General features: G+C 33.2%; 1 protein-coding gene across 2 annotated transcripts in view; it reads left to right on the top strand.

Moving 5' to 3' along the window:
- Window positions 1-13144, top strand: part of TTLL7 (tubulin tyrosine ligase like 7) — a 166100-nt gene extending 152956 nt beyond the window's left edge. For both annotated transcript variants that reach the window (XM_004369093.3, XM_023731455.1), the window contains 2 exons: window positions 2166-2339; window positions 12769-13144. In XM_004369093.3, coding sequence (XP_004369150.1) covers window positions 2166-2339; window positions 12769-12889 — 295 coding nt within the window. In that variant the 3' untranslated portion in view covers window positions 12890-13144. The remainder of the gene's footprint in view (window positions 1-2165; window positions 2340-12768) is intronic.
- The last annotated feature ends 9674 nt before the right edge of the window (window positions 13145-22818 follow it).

Here is a 22818-nt window from a genome sequence, read left to right as displayed (position 1 = left end):
CAGGAGGAGCTTTGAGTCCAATTTTACCTTCACTTTCTATTCATTTATTTAAAAATTTGGTTTTTAGAGGTGAGTTTGATACCAGATTTTATTTTATTTTATGTATTTATTACTATGAGAACTTGGGCAAGTTATACACTTCCTTTATGCTTCAAGTTCCAAATCTGTAAAATGAGGACATTAATAATAATTTACTTAAAATACGGTTGTGGAGATAAGGATATTTAAGTACATAGAACAGTGTTAGGAACTAAATAAGCCTTCAATAAATGTTGTATACTAATATGGTTGTTAATAGTTGCCATCATGTCAATTCCAACTCATGGCAACCCCATGTGTGTAGAATAGAACTGCTCCATAGAGTTTTCAAGGCTGTGCCCTTTCAGAAGCAGATCACCAGGCCTGTCTTCCTAGGTGCCTCTGGGTGGGTTCAAACCTCCAATCTTTCAGCTAATAGTAGAGTGCTTAGCTGTTTGCGCTACCCATGGACTCCTATCACTAACATTACCAGTAGTAACAGATATCACCAGAGAACTTTGTGAGGATTATTGTACCAGGGAAAAAGAACAGGATTCTGAACAGGCCAAATAAAAAGGTCAAGGAAGAGGAACCCTAAAAATTAAAAAAAAAACCAAACCCTTGCTGTCGAGGCAAGGAAATACCACTTTAAGGACATCTTTAGGTTCTGGCATTGGAGATTACCCATGGACTCAAAGTCAACGGCACCAATTTCAGTAGTAGACTATCTCACTCCTTTCCATGGTGGAGAATAGCTGGGATTCAGAAGTAGCATTCAAACCAGTGGATCAACAAACGGAAAAAACAGTACAATTATGAGTTCAGACAGAACTTTTAGATAGAGCCATTTAACTAAGGTATTACTATTTCTTGAATGATAATATTTACTCTTTGTTAATAATAAAAACAATATTCTATTTAGACCTGAACATCTCAGAACACAGAAGAAAGTTTCTATTTCAATCTACTCATTTGATATTATTCCGTTTAAGAAAACCTCTCATCCACTGATCACGTGCTGTATTTTTAGAACCATGTTTCCCTTGAAAGAAATAAATAAGTGCAGCCTTTCTACAAAAACAAAAAACAGAAAAACTTTTTGAGTTTCTAAAGCATTTACAAAAATTCCAAAGATATCAAATATCCACAGAAGGTTGAAAATGGAGTCTTTGAATTTCCCTTTGGGAAGCACATTTCTTCAGGCAAATATTTTCCTTAATCTTTTTTTCTTTCTCAAAATCTACTCTTTTATCTCTGAGGGTTAAGTGAATTGGTTTATGTAAAATGAGACTTGAACCATCACCAAGTCTCCCAAACTTTCCCCTTGAGGTTTAAAAGAGTTTCATTTACACTAGGGAAATAAGTCTGTCTTTCTGTCTGTCTGTCTCTCTTTCTAGTGGGGGTGGTAAGGGTGATGAGGTGTTTCCTGATTTGGTCTATGATAGTAAATTTTTTTTTAATATGTGTATATATGTATATATATATATAGAGAGAGAGAGAATGCGCTACCACCTGTTTGGAATAAGCTGAGTGCGCTGAAGGGAGGACACTGCCTTTTGGATTCCAGCAGGGCAGTGCTTGTTGAGACAGCGTAACTTCTAGAGTATAAAAGCTGTACTCTAGGGATATCATGGACATAATTACATCTGAAAGTGTTTTGAAATTGTTGGTCAAAATCAAGAGGTTAACCTAAATTCTTCTAGTACAGTGAAGCCACAAATCAAGTTGCAGCAACTTTTTAATTCTTTTCCAGGATCATTACTGATGTAAAGGTAAATATAGCTTCCTACAAAACCTAAATGCTTGTAATACCTAACTTTTGAGAAATTAGCTCAGTATTTTGTGAATACTTTAATATAGAGTAACTCCATTTTTTAGGAGGTGTTGGGAATCCATCCTGTTAGCTACTCATAGTTGGCAACATTAAAGGCTTTAAAGAAAATAATGTATGAATTGGATGTTGTTTTTTTTTAATATAAAGATTAATTTCCTCATTTGCATTACTTATATATCTTTCAACCATTCATAGTTACTTCAAATGCATGAGGTCATTTCTATTTTCCTTTATTGGATTGTTGCTAGGTAAGTGATATAGCTGGTTGCCATTTTTAATGAATATGAGGTCATGTCTGTTTCCATGCCAACAGATCCTCTTGGGAGAGTATATTCAGCAAAAGCCAGGAGGTGGTGTCTCCTTTGCAGCTCCAGTGTTGCCAGCGCCTGGTTGAGCTTTGTAAACAGTGCCTGCTGGTGGTTTACAAATATGCAACTGACACAAGAGGATCACTCTCAGGCATGGGTCCTGACTGGGGTAGTTCCAGGTACTTGCTTATATTTCCTAGCCCCTGTGAGTCTTACATAAAGTAATGCCACAATACTGTTTGAAATTGAGAGTTTCTTTTTGCGTACACGGCTAGAGGAAAAGTTAAAGACTGAAAATTTGTACATGCAATTATCTACAAATATTTTTAATTAGCACAGTTGTAACTTTAAAGAAATGAACATGGACAGTAATCACAAATCTAACTGATAGAAATAGGAATAACTTACATGAAAATGAGATTATTTGGCTTATATAGTTTTGCTTTCAAAAACCAAGTAAAAGCATCCAAAAATATGACAATAAGTTTAACCTTTTTTTTCCTCCAGTGAGGATATTTAAACATTTATCCTTGAGTCTTTTATAGTCTGGGAAATGCTTTGTTTATTTTTTTATTCTTCAGTACCCCTCTACTATGTCCTCATTCCCAAATGAATCTGTAGGTGCTGACTTTTGCCAAGTTATATTTAAAAATTGAGTTTCATAAATGTTGTCCAGTTAAAATAGGTAGTTTTCAAAAAGCATGAAAAGTAATATGTTTTTAAGTTGCAAAAATACACAAAGTACACTTTAGAAGAAGTACATTTTAGCATTTTTCAAGGCAAGTGTAGTAGTGTCCATCAGAATTAAAGATGAATATGTGGCTTTATTTTTAATAAGTCTCAGTTGGAATACTACTCAAAATAGAAGATGGTAAACTGTGGCTAAGGAGCCCTGGTGGTGTAGTGGTTAAAGTGCTCAGCTGCTAACCAATAGGTCGGCGGTTCAAACCCACCAGCCACTCCGCAGGAGAAAGATGTAGCAGTCTGCTTCCATAAAGATTTACAGCCTTGGAAACCCTGTGGGGCAGTTCTACTCTGTCCTATAGGGTTGCTGTGAGTTGGAATTGACTCAACAGCAATGGGTTTGGCTTTGGTTATTTAAACCATGACTTTGAGAAAATAAGTGACAAAAGTATAGGATTCAACATAATAAACAAATGGCAAATGGAACCACCATAGCTTGGATTTTCTTTTTGAAACCCCGAGAAATTAATCTGTCTATTCAAAAGATCTCAGGCAGTATAACAAAGTTAACTAACTACAAAAGTGACCTACAATAGCAGAATGGCTCAGAATATTTTTCACAAAAAATTATTGAGAAATGTATTTTAAATCTTTGTTCCTCTTGGATGTTGTCATTGTATGGTTACAGGACCTTTAACCTATTTTAACTCTCCTCCTGGAAACAGAAGCCGATTGGTCACAGCAGTGATAGAGGTAAAGTTAGCCTTAACACTTAAAATATGTAGATATGAAAGTTATATTCTACAGTTTTAATGATTTGACTGAAGGAAATTATTGAAGTAAAACATCACTTTCATTAATATTTTCATACTATTTCAAAGATGGATAGCCATTTTGGGGACATTACAACATATAAATGGAGAGCCTTCTTTTTCCAGGGGTGGTACTCTGAGAGCATAGTCAAGAAAACTTTACATTTGAGGCTAGGAAGAATGATTTCAGATTCTCTAATGTCACCCCAGAAACCCTCGTGGCATAGTGGTTAAGAGGTTAAGAATCCCCCAGGCGCTCCTTGGAAACCCTATGGGGCAGTGCTACTCTGTCCTGTAGGGCCTCTATGACTCGGAATCAACTCTACGGCAACGGATTTAACGTAACCCCTACAACTCCAGATTTCATAGCCCAGCTTCTGTTAAGGGATTGTGTAGCTTTTGTGGGCGGGTGAATAGGATGTCTTTCTGGTTGCTCTGGAGGAAGAAGTTAATTGCTTCGGGCCTTTTTATTGTCTTTCCCTTCTGGTGGTCAGAAGAGATATGATTCCTGGCCCTTGAATCTTGAGCTCTGAACTTCTGATAAATGCCCAGTATGACCCCAGTATTGTGATTATAAGCACTTTCCTGCCCAAGTTCTGAACGATTTGAGAGAGAAATGCAGGAGTCAAACAGAGATGGTCATCAAAATGTAGCCTCATTACTGATAAATGCTAGATTGGGGGATATGGAGTATATGTGAGCCACATGAGTTTTCTAATATTAAATTTCAGAATTAAACTTACCACCTAGCCAGTGGCAGAGCTGGACCAACTCAGACCTCCCAGTACCACTACCCCCAGTAAGGTCTATCTCCTTTAGCACTGGCAGAAGAGCAAATAAGAATACATCATCCTTGGCGGTGCAGTGGTTAAGAGCTCGGCTGTTAACCAAAAGGTCAGCAGTTCCAATCCACCAGCTGCTCCTTGGAAACCCTATGGGGCAGATCTACTCTGTCCTCTAGGGTCACTATGAGTTGGAATCAACTCGACAGCAACAGGTATCCCTGAAGATAGGCAGACCCAAAAAGGGAGAGGGGCTGAGACACATATGCCTGGTTCCTTCTTTTAAACCCACTCACTTCTGGTAGGAGGTCAGAAAGTTTACGTAGTGGAAGTTCTTCTGCGTGAAAACACAAGGAGGAGAGGGAAAGAAACATTTTTCACTAACATCCAGCACTAAAACCCAAGTCAAGGTCACATTAATTTAAAACATGGACAAAGTGGCCATATGTTCTTCCCCTCAAAGATAAGTAGGGGAACCTATAGCATTTTACTTTGTATGCAGAAGTTGATTAATTTAATATTTATTAACGGATCTATAAATTTAATTCATGAGTTATACCTAATATAAATGGAAACCAGGAGACACATCCTTGGCTAATTTTCTGTAAAATTAAAAGAGAAGAAAATAGAGCTAACATCAATCAGGCTTATGGAGCATGTTTATCTTGGCCAAAGATCTGTGGGCCAAATGTTAAGAAGTTTTAAAGAGTGTATGGCATCTAATACATGCAGAGAGTGGCCTTCAACCTTGCAGGTTCAGAAAACTGATAATTTAGTAAGCACACCAAGTGAATAGCCATTTCTCAGAGGTAAATTTGTAATAACTAAGCAAACAAAATTACTATATAAGCCCAAATCGCCAATTTAGAAATATATATATGAATAAAACCCCAGGATACTAGAGTTCTTGGGACCAGCTCTGTATTTCACTGTAACTAGGCTTATGTTGGAAGCTTGAGATCTCCAACCACTTTTCAGCCTCTGCAGCTCTGTGTTCCTATCTTTCATGTACTGAGCTCATTTCACAAAGGATTGCTTGACTCATTTCACATGAACTCATTTCACAGAGGAGTTTTTGACTAAAGGCATTTTTAAAAACCTCAGAGTTAGAACTTCTACTTTTGGTAATAGAGCACTAGGTATTTGGACAAATCTCTCTGATGACAACCTGAAAAACTGGACAATATACCAAAACATTTGCTTGATGACATCAGACAGTTAACAATGTACTTGTTAGTGAGTACTTGTTAGTACTGAGTAGTGCTTTTGACAGCTTCATGGGCCTAGGGGAAAAATTAGGAGTCCAGGGCCTGCCAAGATGGGGGTGTTGGTAAACACCCTAGATTCCTAGGAAAAACAATGTTCCAGATGTTTTGCAAAGCAAAAAAATAGACAAAAGATATTTTAATGTACATATTTCAGAAAAAAAATCAGTACAGATATAGAAAATTTTAACAATTTGATTAATAGACTTAATTAATTGTCATATATAGAAGTGACTCTAGGAACTTCAGAATACAGTACACCAAGCACAGTAGGAATTTCTACAAAAATCAAATAGTGGACTAATAAAACAAATTTAAACAAATTTCAGATTGGAATCTTACAGAGTATTTTTTCTGACCATAATGTCACTAAGCTAGAAAACAATAGTAAAATTTAACCAAAAAATCCATACTTTGGAACATTAAGAAATACACTTTTAAATAGCCCATAAATTAGAAGAAAGCATAATGTACATAAAAAAATATTTTGAGCTGAATGATAAGAAAAATGTTATAAATAAAAACTTGTAAATTGTAGGTAAATCAATATTATAAGGATAATTATAGTCTTAAATTAATATATCAGGAAAGAGGAAGAATTAAATAAGTAAAAATTAAATAACCATCTTGAGAAGTGACAATAAAATAAACCCAAAGCAAATAGAAAAAAGAAATGATAACAGTGAGAGCAGAAATTAATCACATAAATAATTCAAACATAGAATAAGGATTCAACATAGCCAAAAGTAGATTTTTGAAAAGACTAATAAAACTGATAAACAACTGTCAGACTGATCAAGAACATAAAAGAAAAGGCACAAATACTTAACATCAAGAACAAAAAGGGAAACATTAGTACAGATCCTACAATCGTTCAACTGTTGATAATAAAATATTATGAACAATTTCATGTTGATAAATTTCATGATTTAGATGAAGTTAACAAATTTCTATAAAACCACATAGTGACAAGAAGAAATAGAAAATCCTAAATAGTCACAACAACCGAAGAATTAAAAGCCCCTCGCAAAGAAAACTCCCGGTTCACAAGATTTCACTGGCTGATTCTAACAATTGTAAACAAACCAATCCAGAGAACAGAAAAGGAAGGAACACTCTGTAACCTGTTATTTTGAGGCCACAATCACTTTGCTACCAAAACGTGACCAGGACATTATGGCAAAGGAAAATGATAGCTCAATCTCACTCCTAAACATAGATGCAAAAACCCTAAAGAAAATATTAGCAAAATGAACCTAGTAATATTAAATAGGATAATATATCATGACCAACTTCTATTTTTTGTAGGAATTTAAGAGTGCAATAACATTAAAAAATGATCAATGTAATGTGCTACAGTAATAGAATAAAAGATAATTTCAAAAGATACAGATAAATTACTTGACAAAATTTAATATACAGTCATGCTTAAAAAATACTTAGCAAGCTAAAAACAAAAGGGAACTTCCTCAATCTAATAACAGGTAACTACAAGAAACTTACAGCAATCATACTTAATGGTGAAAAATTGAAAGCTTTCCTTTTGAGATCGGGAAAAAGACAAGATTACCTGCTACCACCACTTCTATTCAGCATTGTGCTCGAGGTCCTAGTCGATCTAAAGAGACAAACAAAGGAAATGAAAGACATTAGGTTTGAAAGAAAGAATTAAGATTTATTACTAGTGGCTATGACTGTGTTCACAGAAATTTAAATAAATCTATAAATGTATTAAGTTAAACAATGTTTATAAAATAAAGATTAATCTAAGAAAATCAATTGTATTTTTCTATATCAGCAACAAACAGCTAGAATATAAAATTTTAGATAAGATACTATTTTGCAGTAATACCCCAAAATAACAAATTCCTAGGAATAAATCTAACAAAAAATGTGCAAGACATTTATGCAGGAAGATGTAAAAAATAGAAAGATGTACCTTACTCATGCATTGGAATCAATATTATAAAGATGTCAGTTCTTTTCAAATAGTTCTATACATGCATAAATTCAATGTAATCCTAAAGTAAATTCCAACTAATTTTCTTTTTTGTGGGGGAGAGGGGAACACTTGATATTTATAATATTTATACAGAAAAGCAAAGGACCAAAATTAGATAAGACAATCTTGCAATTGTATTGCATAAGATGGTAGAACTTATTAACTACAGTGTATTAAGACTTATAATAAAGGTAAAGTAATTTAAGACAGTGTAATATTGGTGAAAGAATCGACAAATGGACTGATTGAACCATTCAGAAAAGATATAAACCCAGGCATAGGTGGAGACTTGTTATGATAAAAGGGGGTACACTTGATTTATGACAAATGAGAAAAGGATGTTCTTTTCAAGAAAAGTACTAGGACAATTCTCAAAAAAAAAGAAAGAAAAGAATCTTGACCCTACCTATTCGATGTACAAAAATCATTTCAAGGTGAATTGACTATATAAATGTGAAAGGCAAAACTACAGATTTCAGAAGATAATATAGGAGAATATTTTTCATGCAAAGTTTAAAAAATATGACAAAAAATGCTAATCATAAAGGAAAAGATGAATAAATTTGACTATTAAAATTAAAAACATGTTCATCAGAAGGCCCCATCAAGAGGATGAAAACACAAACCACAGAATGGAAGAAAGTATTTGCAAGACATGTAACCTATAAAAGACTCTTATACAGATTATATAAGAACTGCAGATTTCTAAGAAAACAAACAACAGACCACTCAATAGAAAAATGGAGAAGATACTTAAAGAGGTTCTTTACAAAGAGGAAAAAATAAATAAACATTAAAAAAATCTTTAATAATCAACAGAAATGTATGAGCATGTGCACTAAGACATCCATACAATGATCATAGTAACATTTATTCATAATAGCTAAAATTTGGAAACAACTCAAATATCCATTGAAAGAAGGATGGACACATTTTTTGTATAGTCATACAATGGAATATTATACAGCACTGAAAGTAAACAAACTGCACCTCACATAGCAACATGCATGAATCTCACCAACATGAAATTGAGCAAAAGAAGCCAGACACAAAAGAAAATATACCTATTTATTTAAAAATAAAAAACAGGAAAAGCTACAGTGTTTAAGGAATGTATCCTTAGGTGGTAAAACAGGCAAGTAATTACCGTAAAAGAATAGTGGCTAACTTTATGGGGAGGGAGGGTGTTGTGATACAGGGCTCTGGGGTGCTAGGAATGCTCAATTTCTTAACCTGGGTGGCAGCTATCCAAGTAAATCACTTTATCATATTCATTAAGCTGTACATTTAACATTTTATGTGCTTTTCTGAATGTGTATTGTATTTTATAAGTAAAAACTTCTAAAAACTGAGTTAATATGTGCTTTCATTTATGGCCTTAGACTAAGCTAGCTTGATACATCTATCTCAGAACAGTGATGGTCTTGCTAGTGAGACTGATGTTCATAAAACATAAAACATAAATAACATTTCACCCAGGTGCACTGTTTCATTGGTGTATAGCTCCATACTCTTAAGTCAGGCATGGCAGAACTTATTGGACTATTTTCACAGTTGAGAAAATTGAGACCAGAAGAGGTTAAGTGGACTGTCCAAATCCACACTGCTAGCATGTGGCAGAGCTGGGACTTGAAACCAGGTCTTTTTGTTGTCGTTGCCAAAATCAAAGTTAAAAGCACAGTACACATATTGTGATGAACTTTATTTACCTTGTGTTCCCCAAACCAGGAAGCTGAATTTATTCTGGGGGGGATTAAGGGTTCTGGTCTTACTCCAGGAAGATCCCAGAAGGTGTGTGTAGCTTAAATTTTCGAGGCTAATTCCCCACCAGTAGAAATGCTTCATGTTCTCTATCCCTCCATGGTCAACCATAAGTTGGTACATGACAGACCAACCAATTCTCCACCAATCAAGAATTAAGAAAAATTCATGTTTTATGTCTATATGATGGATACATGAAGATGTAGACACCTAGCCTCAGAGATGAGAGTTGTGCGAAGAGAATGGAGATAGGACAGTCTGAGATATTTCTCCCTGACATGTGACTGTGAGTTAGCTACTTTTGTATATGAAGAGTAAGCTAGGATAAAAATAAAACTGTAAACTTCTCACAGTTTCTGGTGCTTTACACAAACTCTTTAGATATAGTCTATAAATCCAGTTCCTAGACATATCCTTTCTGCTTAAAAAAATCAAATTGTATTATTTAACTTTATTGCAAAGAACATTTCAGAAATAATCTTTGATATTTAGCTAGTGTGGTTTCTCCCAAGAGATATTAATGGCGATATTAAGGCAAATAATCCATTGTGGTTCCCTGTAATGCTTTAAAATATCCCACAGCCCTTGCTTTAAGAAAGGAAAGTGTTTCTTCTGGTGTGATTTCATATGCCTTTTTTAGTTCATACTGAACCTCTTTCTTTTTAAATCTTAAAAGATGTTTCATTTTAGCCTTTCCTGCTTCTATTAAAAAGTTTAGATTTGTGGAATATATAGTAGTTTTATACTTTCTAGGTTATTTTATACTTTATATTTCTGGAAAAAATCATTGTATACATTAGTTTTAAAATTGGGATTTATATACAGCATTGATAATATAGTATAGTGGTTAGGAGCATTGATTCTGGAGCTAGCCTGCATGAATTTGAATTCTGGCTCTGCAACTTACTAGCTTTGTGACCATGGGCAAGTTATTTGACCTCTGTCTTACTCAATTTAAGGGGCTCTGGTGATGCAATGGCAAAGCGCTCAGCTGCTCACTGAAAGGTCAGTGGATTGAACCCACGCAGTGGCTCCACGGGAGAAAAGACCTGGCAATCTGCTACTGTAAAGACTACAGCCTAGGAAACCCTATGGGGGAGTTCTACTCTTATCACATGGGTTTGTTATGAATTAGAATCAACTCTACAGCACACAACAATGCATGCCTCAGTTTATTCATTTGTAAAATGGAACTAACAATACCTACTGTATAGAATTGTTATGAGAACTCAATGAGTTAATATTTGTAAAACAATTAGAATGTTCTGGGGCACATATTTGTTAAATAATTGAGAATTTGTTAGCTGTGGTCCTGGACTTTGTGCTTTTATTTTTTCATCTGTCACATGGGGATCTTTAACTCGTAGGATATGTGAATGTTATTGTAGTGACAATAACGATTATTGCTTGGAAATTCTTTGAACGAAAGTTGGTTGAAATTATTATTTATTATGATAATTATCAGTATAATCATAATGCATTTTCCACAGAAGGTAGAGTAACTTTCAACCAATACAAAATAGTGGGTTTTGATGAAACACGTCATTTTCTTTTGTACCTTTGCCCTAGATAGGATGGGTAGCCTTTTCATGGCAGAAGATACCAGATTAATCATCATGACTACACCAGCTCTTGACATAATAATTAATCCATATAAATTACCCAAGTGATATTAAGAAAATAATTTATATAATCTGTGATGTGAGAAATCAATTGTTTCATTATTCATCACCCATTATGCAATTTTGATTTAACTTACTTTGTTGTATATTATTTTACTGCTTTATTAACTTAATGATTTGAGCAATTATTTATAGTTTGTGATATCAGATAATAGATTTAAAGGCTATTATAATTCATGATGAAATTATATTTATGGATATTATGGAAAATCTTCCATTTTAATCTGACTGCTATATGCAATTTGATTATAATGATTTATTATTCTTTCTCTAAAATTTGTATAACACAACAATAAATGTAATTTTCCCATGGTATATGAGTCGGAATCGACTTGATGGCAAGGGGTTTGGTTTGGTGGTTTTTTATAGAGGTATAATAGTCATCAATACTATTTAGTATAGAACAAGTAACTTGTGTAGGACAGTGCTCCGGCCCTCACTTTCTTTGTGTATCTATGGAAGTATACTACTGACGCTGAAGAATTCTAATTCCAAGTGAAGAAAATAAAATAAAAAATTTGATGCCCTACGATTGTTTATTTTTCCAAGACAACTGCTAATCGTAAATCCTCTTTTGTTACTACTTCTGCTTTTGGAAATTCTTCATAAGTTTCTTTGACCTAACTTTGTATCATGTCCTTCTCATCATTACTAGGACTAACACTTTTAATAGTAATATTTATTTGCATTTGCTTATGACGGTTTCCCTGACCATTTCTCTCTAGACATACAGATTGAACTGGGCTAATGTTAATTAAGACTTTCCCATAGGGAAACAGATTATACAGGTTCACAACTTATTTACATTTTGGAAATGTAAAAAAATAAAATAAAAAGTAACATCATTTATTGGCAAATGTACCTAAATTGACATGAAGTTTTTTATAATCTATCCTAGTTAGTGTGAATATTCATACATTTTGTTATAGAAATACTAATGATTTGTTTACAGGATGCTGCCCTGAGACCCTGATGAGAGTGTTATATAATACACACTATATGTACTATATTATCTTTCTAAAATCTGGGAAAATCATTTGGCGCAAGGGTTACATGCAGTCTGTAATCACGTTTGTTGCTTATGGTGATACGTAATTATAACTACCATGTGAACTAAGAATATAAAATTTATACTCCAGTTATGAATGTTAATCTTCAACTTTTTCTTTTAGATTACCTCTAATCATAATACATCAATGAAATAATATTATAGTCAATGATTCCAACATCCCTGAAACAAACAATTATTGTTATTGTGGGTAGCCAAATTCTCACATCACATGTTTTTAAGAAATATTTCAGCTGGCTCCACAAGTTACTTACACGTATTAATGAAGAATTTCAAATTATCATCAGCCAGATAAATTTTCATAGATTTGAGTTAATGGCTCTTTATGGGATGTCTTGAGATACTAATATACATTGCATCTGTATTCAACCCTTTGAGTGAGACTTTATGACCCCACTTCTGGTGGAGGAAGAATTTTGTGCAGATTGCATTGTTTCCATAGTATCTTTTCTCATGTAGCATATGTAGATTACTAATGCCATAACTCTTTAGTGAGAGATGTTAATGCTAACTTGTTTGTTAAAAACTAATTTTTTAACTATCGTTTTTAGGTATTTACTACCAGGAAGTACACAATTCTTCATGAGAACACCAACCTACAACTGGAAATACAGTTCACCTGGAATGACTCGCTCCAATGTTTTGTTTACACCCCGATATGGCCATTTATGAAACAGAAAGGAAGATCACCATGGGTTATGCATAATGGCAATTCATTTTCTTTTCCAAGTTAAACATTCAAAGAAAGTGACCATTAAGTGCTGTTTTATGTATATATGACATATATATGTGAAAATATATACATACAGGCACTGAAATAACAGATATATTTATTATAATATATGAACAAAAAATTAACTGAGAACTGAATATGAGTTTTAACCTTTCTGCAAATGTAATAAACCATGTTAAAATTGTTTACACAAATATGTGAATGTCTAGAATTTGCTAGGTTTATAATTAATTCCTTCCTTCTAGAAATGTTATTTTTGTTGCAGAGTATATAAAACCGAATTGATCCTGAAGATCCCATTACAGTGTTAAATTATTTTCTAGGTAACATGCCTTTTGACTTAAACATTAATAGTACAATACCTTATTAATTCTCTTATAATAGTAGCCATTTAAAGTGAAAAAAAAATTTAGAAGCCAGATGTGGCTTGATGATAGAATTACATATAAAATGGGTTTATTATTTCTATAACACACTATAAAGTACAATAAAAATCCCAGCCTAATTCTCCAACATCTTTACTCCTCTATGTCAAAATTTAGGTACTTGTGATAATGTACATTTTCAGTAAGGATCTAGTAAGATCATATTATGGTCTAAAATGGAAGACAATCTATTGGGTTAAAAATAAACACAACACAAACTAGATTTTATTTTTACTTTTCACTGGGAGTCATATAAAGAACAAAAATGATAGTAATGACAAAATATTTCTATATGAATTTTGTGTCTTATACTAGCCGTTTTTATTTGGAAAGTATATCTTCAGTGAGTACATATGGTCAAATACAATTTCTTCTGTTCTGCAAAAGAAGACCTGACATTTCAAACTCATCTCAGTGCTAAAGGATAATGTTTCACACTTACTGAATAAGTCTCTCAGTTCTGAGGCCAACTCACACTGCAAGGTCTAATACTGTAGTTTCGCACTGCACCATAGAAAATAATCTAAATGATTGTGAATAGAAGATTCTGATTACTAGATAGTACTAGTCATCCATGTACCACTGAGGAATTTTTTTTAATCAAAGCAGAGTATTAAGTTTTCTTCTTGACCAAAGTTATTATGTATAAGTTTCAAATCAGTTTACTTCCTTTTCTTGCTTACAGTATCAGAAACAGTGAGTGAGCTCTCAGTTTTCTGTAAAAATATAAACAGGACTATCATTGATATTAAAATTCTAAGAAAGTATAATTCATTTAAATTTTAGCAATTCATTTAAACTTGTTCCCCCAACAGTTTTATTTTCTCACGGATTCAGATTATTTGCCAAGCTTATGGATGTTTTACTTCCATTTACTATACTAAAAGCAATTTCCAGTAAATTCAAGAAATGGTCCCTAAGCACAAGAAGAACTGAGAGAAGCAAACTGGGCTAGTTTAAGTCATACGCAGGGTAACTGGCAACCCCAAGTTGTAAGTTAGCTGTATTTTGCTTTTAAAGCCATATTCTGAGACTATGTTAGGCTGAAATAGTTTGTTCCATAAATTATTCTACCTACTTGATTCTTCATGACCACCTATCATCCATATTCCAGTAGACACTTCTCCTTGCTGAAAGCATCCCAAAGAAGAATTTGCTATTGTCTTTGTGGCAAAAGAGGATAAGGCTATCAAGGTGAAGAAAATTAGCTCTGAGTGTTTAAGACTTCATTTAGTGAATTCTTTAAATATGTTGTAGATTTCTTAGAATAAATAATGTAAAAATTGGGATATTACAAAATCATTCTAAGAATTTGATCAAGTAAGCCTTCCAATGGAGTATTTTTATTCATTTTTCTTTAAAGTTCACAATTTGGCCACAGATAAGGCACAACTTTAAGCGTCTGGTAGCACTCGGCTGACAACTGAAAGGTTGGTGGTTTGAACTTAACGAAAGACTCCACAGGAAAAAGACCTGGCAGTCTGCTCCCAAAAGATTATAGTCTAGAAAACCACAGGGGTCAGTTCTACTCTGTCACAGGGGGCCTCTGTGAGTTGAAAATGGACTGGAGAGCACCTACCACCAACAGTAAATATTGGTATCAATAACAGTTTGTTGAGCACTCAGTAGTAGTAGTTTAAATCACAAGTGGTTACTTATTTTGCCAGAATGGATACTATTGGAACCTCTGTCCCTAGTTGTTCGTGTTTTATTTACAACAAAAAGAATGTTCAACACAGGGAGAAATATCTCTACCCCAAATAATAAACAAAAACAAAACATCTAAAAACAGGAGTAAATGTATGAAACTACCCAACTAATTGATGCACGCATTTCATTTCTCTAGCTACTTAAGTCTGGCCTTATTCTGAGCACTAGAATTTTATTGCCCACATTTGCTTATTTATACTGATCTAGTTTGATACGATGAAGTTGTAACTAAAGCCGTGTCCTCATTTATGTATAGTATGTGGTATGCTGTGGACTGTGGCTGCTGGAGTGCTTATTGCCTAATGAGCAACTAAGAAGAGAAGACACAGTAATAAAACATGGATGTCTCTAGAGTCCATACATATGTTTTAGAAGTATAAAATATTTCTTTTTATTATAAATATTTTATTCATAGGGTTAAAACGTATCAGGACAAGAGATAGTACGGGTTTGACTCTCCTTTAGGAGAGAAAATAGCTTTATCTGAAAAACTCCAGAAACTACTCATTCTTACCAGGGTTTTTTTAATACGGGAATTTGGTTTACTTACAATAAAAGCATATTTTCTGTTACTGAAAAAAATTTTTCTCTGAATCTACATTGGAATGCTTTCCAGAACTCTGTAAGATAGGAATGATTTCCAGAATCATATAAGAAGCAACCTCTTTATTTTAAATCATCACCTAAGGACATAGTATGAGATTGCAAATTAGTTTCCACTTTAATATCCAGCGTTGTAGATTAGTTACCATTTGCTTTATGTAATCTGTTGAAGGAACTACTGTGATTCATATTTTGATTATTATTACTAGCAACAAATTGCATTTCACTTACATTCAATATATAGAAATGAGGTTATAACAGGATCAAATATGGACATGGCAATGAAGACTTCTGCCTATAACATAGCTGAATAGACATGGTATTCCGTTATATATAAGATGCAAAGATCTACACAAACTTTTTCATATGTCTAAATTAGGTGTAAACACACAAAGTTTCCACCAGTTCCTCTTACATAAAACTAAAATCAAACCAAACTAACCAACAAAATAATATCAACCTTTTTTAAATCTAATATTCACACACAACTAGATCATAGTGGCTTCTGTTAAAGGATTTTGTTTTAATTCTCTTTATAATTTGGAAAGTATAAGCATTTTGTTAGCAAACTTAAAACTTAAGGCATTTTAATATAAATTAATCCAAATTCTTTCTTCTTTAGCATGTCAAAGTCATCCCACTTAGAAATACTCTTTAAAATGTAAACATACATATTATTTGACCTTTTCAAAATACCACAAAATTGAGTTGCATTAACTCCATTATTTCTAGTTTTCTATAAAGTGTTGCTTCATTCTTAAATGTATGTTCTTTTAAAATAATAGAAATACCTCAAGAATGACAGAAAATAATTTCCTTTTCTGTTATGTAATGCTAATATATATTTTGAACATTAGTTAACTTGGTTCTGAGGATTAAAAAATGAAAAGTATAACTATACAGTTAGTTGCGTTCCTGTGACCTGATGATATATTTTTTTAATTTGCTTTTCTCTTTAAATTTAAAAATTCAAGTCTTTATGTAAATATTTTGAACTAATATTTGACTTATGGATAAATGAAAAATTTACTAATATATTAATTAATGATCAAATTTTTTTTTTAGCCTGCTTTGTCTTTTTTTTTTTTTAACTCTTAAGTTCCCTTTGGAGTTTTGACCCCTGCATGGACAAAATCAAGAAAAGAGAAATCTTGCCTTTTAAACATTGGTTTTCTTTGCATTTTATGATTTTGTATTTTTGCCTCAGCAACAATAAAACTTAGATAAAACGTTATTGGATCAAGTTCAGTTTGTCTGAGATTTTTTAAGAACCAAGTTCAAGTCTCTGTTGACTAAAAAGCATTAATTGATGGATCCGTAAGAACCAAGATATGTGGCTACGAATAACAGTTTTGCAACCAGAAGTTGGTATATTAAAATTTTTGCATACTTTAACATTGCTGCTCTTCTTTGGTGGTTTTTTGCCTTGTCAGAAATGGGTGTATGGTATATTAGGAAAGGAAGGACAATTATTCAGGTAACACATTCTGCATTACCTGGGCTATATTAGCTGAGGAATGCCATGTAAAACTTTCATATTATCCCCACCTACTAACTTGAAAGTTATTGGTAAAGACACCATTCAATACAGTAATATATTCTAAATTAGTAGGAAGGCTTATCTTGTAAAAATAGGTAATGCTGATATTTCTTTTTCAAAGGCTGACATTGACAATTCTTGGGCCTGAAACCAGTTGGTCCATACAGTAACTACTGTACATGCTAAAACATTCAAATATTAATGAATTTTCTGAAGATTCTGGGTATGAGGATTAGCTTGAAAGCAATACATTTGCAAACATGACTCATGACTCAGCGGCTCGCCATGTGCTTTACTATCTGTATATAAATGCAAATGTTGTTATAGAAAATATGCTTGCAATGTCAACACAATGTGCAATTAGCATTGTATTGTCACGCTCCAGCATGTGATAATCTGTATGGTGAAATTATTTTAATTACCAGATATGTTACTATAATAAAAAATGTTTAACATAACAATCATACATGTCATCAAATGATTATTTCTGTTTTCTCTCTCTCTCACACACACACACACACACACACACACACACACACACACACACACACGTTTTCAGTAGTAGAAGACATTGGCTCCCAATTACGCTTTCAGGTGATCAGATATATTTTCACAGTAATTTTCTTTTGCTGTTCAGACAGCAACAGCAATATGGGGATAACTTCACCTGTTACTAAAGTCAGGTCAAGTAAACAAAATTGGTGTCAATTCCTATTTTAGTTAGCTGGAAGGCAGAGGGTTCCAAACTTTACAAATGACACTTTTATGTCTTTTTCGTGCATCATGGATTAAAAAAACACTACTACTAATCAGAATTATGTTAAAATCTCATATATGAACTTACATTTTTTTCAGGAACTTTAAATTTTATCATTGTTAAAACAGCATACTAAACTTCAATAAAAAGCATATCTTAGTCTATTGCCATTTATACCCTTATTCCTTAAGATAATTGTATCTAAAGAATTTAGAATTTTTTCCCTAAAAGAAAGGAAGCATGATGGACAAAAACCTTATCATATGATGAGAAATTTAATGCATGTATGCCTTCCTTTTTGGGATTGACAACCAAATGGTATAAATGTTGACTCTTAAAAATATATTTAAAAAAAAACCCTCATTATTGGTTTTACAAAGTGATAAGATTCCATAAAAGGTTTCAAAGTTGAATTTTAGTTTTTTCAGTGAAAAATGAGGCAAATATGGGTAGTTTGGTATCTCTCTATTTTATCAAATAATTTGTAATATATATATAAGTAGATGTATCTTTTTTCATTTAATTAAATGACTGATAATCTTTTTTAAAATTATAAAATAAATCATCCTGAAATAAAGCAAAAATATTTCAAGAGTTAGAAAACTTCATATAGTGCCTGAAAACAAAATGAGCATTCAGTGCTTTTGTAGAGAGTAAGAGAAGAGATCTTCAAACTGTTTGGAGAGAGTTATTTCTTAATAATTACTCATAATGCATGTATAGAGCGTGGCAACAGCAGCGCCCATTGCCATGGTCAGATAAGTTTAGGAAACACTGGATGTAAAAATCAGAATGTGTTTCTCAACTTTCAGGACCTCTCAGTGTATTTAGCATCCTAACATGCATTGAAAGTCTCCAATTCATTCACTAATAAATTAACCAAGGTATTAATTTAATTATCTATTTATCAGATATATAATGGTGATGTAATTATGAACACTGCCAATTTAGTGTTGCACCAGAGAATTTACTTGCACTTGTTACTTGAGAATCTGGTCATTGTCAGAGGAATATTTGAGCCAGGGTTTCAACAGGGATAGCTTGAGGCCAGGAAGGATGGCCATAGGTAAATAGTCTTAATGATAAATATGAATTATAATAGACATTTACAACAAGATCGTGATATGCAAAGTAATGTAAATACTTAAGAATGTGGTCAAGATGTGATCTAAATCCTTATGAAAAGATGTTAGTGATTTATTGGGTCTTACATGATAAACGTTTGTCTTTAATGAGAGTCCAACTTCACCCATCAGCACAGGATAAGAGCTTTGTGTAATAACACACAATACATTCAGAAGCACTTGCTGGCCATCAGAAAATATCTTCTTATACAAACAAAGAGGCCTGTTTGGAACTGAAATATTTCCTGTAAAGTAAGAATGTATTCAAAGTTTGTCACATTATTTGTGAGAAAATATTGAGAGAGCCAGATCTTTTCTGTGTCTAACTTTTCCTTAAGCAGCATGTTAGGCAGTTTATAAGTCTCAAGAAATTTTGTCACACTCAGTTCCGCCTTGTCCATGTGAAATATTGTCAAATTAATCTCCCTCTTTAAAAATAAACTAAATATACTACTATGAAGTATTTTTAGGGATTTAGTATATTTACCGTATTTAGTATATTTAAGGAGTAATATACCAGATAGTATTACAGTGGCCTAAATGAGACTATTTTATGTTATCAAAAATACTAAGATTTTTGGCTTAAAAATTATTGTCTTAACTGTTGTAGTGAACACTCACTATTTCTGTAAAGTTGTATCAAGGTGGCCTTCAATATCTGGTATAGTAATGGAAACATACTGCAAGAATAAGAAAATTCCAGACCTCGTCCTGACTAAGAGCAGGTGCAAATGGACTTAAATCCTTTAAGTATTAAACTGACACTGTTGTGATGAAAACTTTCAAAGATAATAACAAACTATATATATTTAGTTAAGCTCGGTTCTGGTACAGCTATGCTGTTGTTAATGTTAGAAAAAGATAACTTTAAAAAGGTCAAGAAACATAACAAAATTCATTTCGTAAACCTGCAATATGCTATTAGCAGTTAAAACATTAATATAGCTGCATGTTCATAATATATCTGATTTAGAAGAAAAAGATGAGACAGCGTTTGTGAAAAATCTAGAGTGAATAAACCTTAATACAATCTAAGAAAATACGTGTTCAGCATATAACCTCATTTTCATTAAAATGATGGAAATGTGAACTCAGAAAATCACTTAGTCCTTAGGCTAAAAATACGTAGATCATCCAACCCTAACATCATTTTAGTTCAAATTGGTATTTGTTCAGTAAATGTTCTACATCACAATGTGAAAAGCACAAAGGTAAATTCAAATCTGGGGAAGAAATTGAAGGGATTTTTTTAAAATAAGCGAATTTAGCTAATTCTATTGTATTTTTGACTTTTCTCAAATGGAAGCCATGGAATTGTTGTCATGAAACATTTACTACAAATAAAGAAGACATAGATTCCTCAGAAATTAGCTTGATTTTATGTTTTAGCCTCAGGTTTTCTCAAATATTTCTATTTTTTTTTTTTTTTTTTTCCTGGCCACATCTTTCTAAGGTTCTACATTTCATCTCATTCAGCTCCACTTTGTCCCATGTGAAACACTGCCACATTATGACTCTTTAAAAATGCTACGTATTAAACTATTGCTTTTTCTGGTTATTTTAACCAAAGCATCCAGTTCTTACAGATTAAAAAAAGAGCAAAGGCAGATTCCGTTTCTGCATTATTATTTACACTTTTGAACTTGTTTTTCTTTTTTTTTTTTTTAGCAATTTGACCTGCAGTCATAGTGTCCCATTCCTCTGTAAATCATTACAACTTCTCTAGGTTCTGTGACTACTCAAAATCTCTTGAGAATGTATGTCCTAGTAAACCATGAGAAGCCCACTTCAAGACTTAACATTTTTTAATATTGCTCTTGCTGCTTCTTCCTACAAATGCTGGAAGATTCCACAGCAGTTTGCAGATCTGACCTAGGTACCAAATTGTTAGATTTTCTAAAAGGCTGCATAGTACCGTAATAACCCTTTACTTAGTAATCCCAAGGCTTTGGGAAAATATAAAGAAGCTCCTTACAAAATATTAGAGTCTCTTTATTAGCTTCCTTAGTTTATTTCCTCTCTATTATGAAAAAGTGTTACCTACTACTGAGCCCTGGTGGTGCAATGGCTAAGCACACAACTGCTAACAGAAAGGTCAGAACGCATCCAGCTGCTCTGCTGGAGAAAGATCTGGGGATCTGCTCCTATAAAGATTACAGCCTAGGAAACACTATGGGCAGTTCTACTCTGTCATGTAGGGTCATTATGAGTCAGAATCAATTCAATGGTATCTAACAACAACACTGTATTGTTTATTTGCATAATAGAAAATACACTGGAGCAGGAAGTGAATTCCAATCCTGGCTCTGCTATGAACTTGCTGTGTGTGACAGTCTTTTGTTTCTTAAAAATGCCACCTTTGTCTACATGAGGATTTTGTTGTGAATAGGAAGTGCTAGTCTCTGGAGTATTCTAATTTCTTTCTTGTGTATAAAATATATATGTATATTTATATTTTTTGATGATAACTAGATTCAACTTTGTGGTTCTAAGTATGGTGGGGCATCATTAAGTTTCAGGTCCTGTAAGAATGGGACTAAGGAAACTTGTCAACAGGTGATAATCATTTTTTTTCATTAAATGAAAACGTTTTGTGCAAAGACAAGCATGCCTTTTATCACCACTCCTATTTAACATTGTGCTGGAAGTTCTAGCTAGAGCAATAAGGCAAGAAAAAGAAATAAAGGGCTTCCAAATTGGTAATGAAGTTAAACTGTCCCAGTATGTGGATGATATGACACTATACACAGAAAACCCTAAAGACTCCACAGGAAAACTACTGGAACTAATAGAAAGATTCAGCAGAGTAGCAGGATACAAGATAAACATCCAAAAATCAGTTGGATTCCTATACATTAATAAAGAGAACGATGAAAAGGAAATCAGGAAAACAATACCATTTATAATAACCCCTAAAAAAATAAAATACTTAGGAATAAATCTAACCAAGGATGTAAAAGACCTATACAAAGAAAACTACATACACTACTGCAAGAAATCCAAAGGGATCTACATAAATGGAAAAACATACCATGCTCATGGACAGGTAGACTTAACATTGCGAAAATGACAATTCTACCCAAAGCAATTTACAAATACAATGCAATCTCAATCCAAATACCAACAACATTCTTTAAAGAGATGGAAAAAGTAATCATTAACTTTATATGGAAAGGGAAGATGTCCTGGATAAGTAAAGCGCTACTAAAGAAGAATAAAGTAGGAGGACTCGTGCTACCCGATCTCAAAACCTACTATACAGCCATGGTAGTCAAAACAGCCTAATACTGGTACAACGACAGATACATTGACCAATGGAACAGAATTGAGAACCCAGATGTAAATCCATCCACTTATGGTCACGTAATCTTCGACAAGGGCCCAAAATTTGTCAAATGGGGAACAGAAAGTCTTTTTAACAAATGGTGCTGGCAAAACTGGATGTCCATTGGCAAAAAAATGAAACAGGACCCATACCTCACACCATATACAAAAACTAATTCAAAATGGAGCAAAGACCTAAATATAAAGCCAAAAACTATAAAGTTCATAGAAGAAAAAATAGGATCAATGCTAGAGGCTCTAACACATGGCATTAACAGATACAAACCATGACCAACAACACACAAACTCCAGAAGATAAGCTAGATAACTGGGATCTTCTAAAAATTAAACACTTACGCTCATCAAAAGACTTCACCAAAAGAGT

This window comes from Trichechus manatus, unplaced genomic scaffold, assembly GCF_000243295.1.
Source record: "Trichechus manatus latirostris isolate Lorelei unplaced genomic scaffold, TriManLat1.0 scaffold00003, whole genome shotgun sequence".
In the NCBI taxonomy this organism is placed as follows: domain Eukaryota; kingdom Metazoa; phylum Chordata; class Mammalia; order Sirenia; family Trichechidae; genus Trichechus; species Trichechus manatus.
Note: the sequence above shows the minus strand (reverse complement) of the source record. Positions and strands in the feature narration are given on the sequence as shown.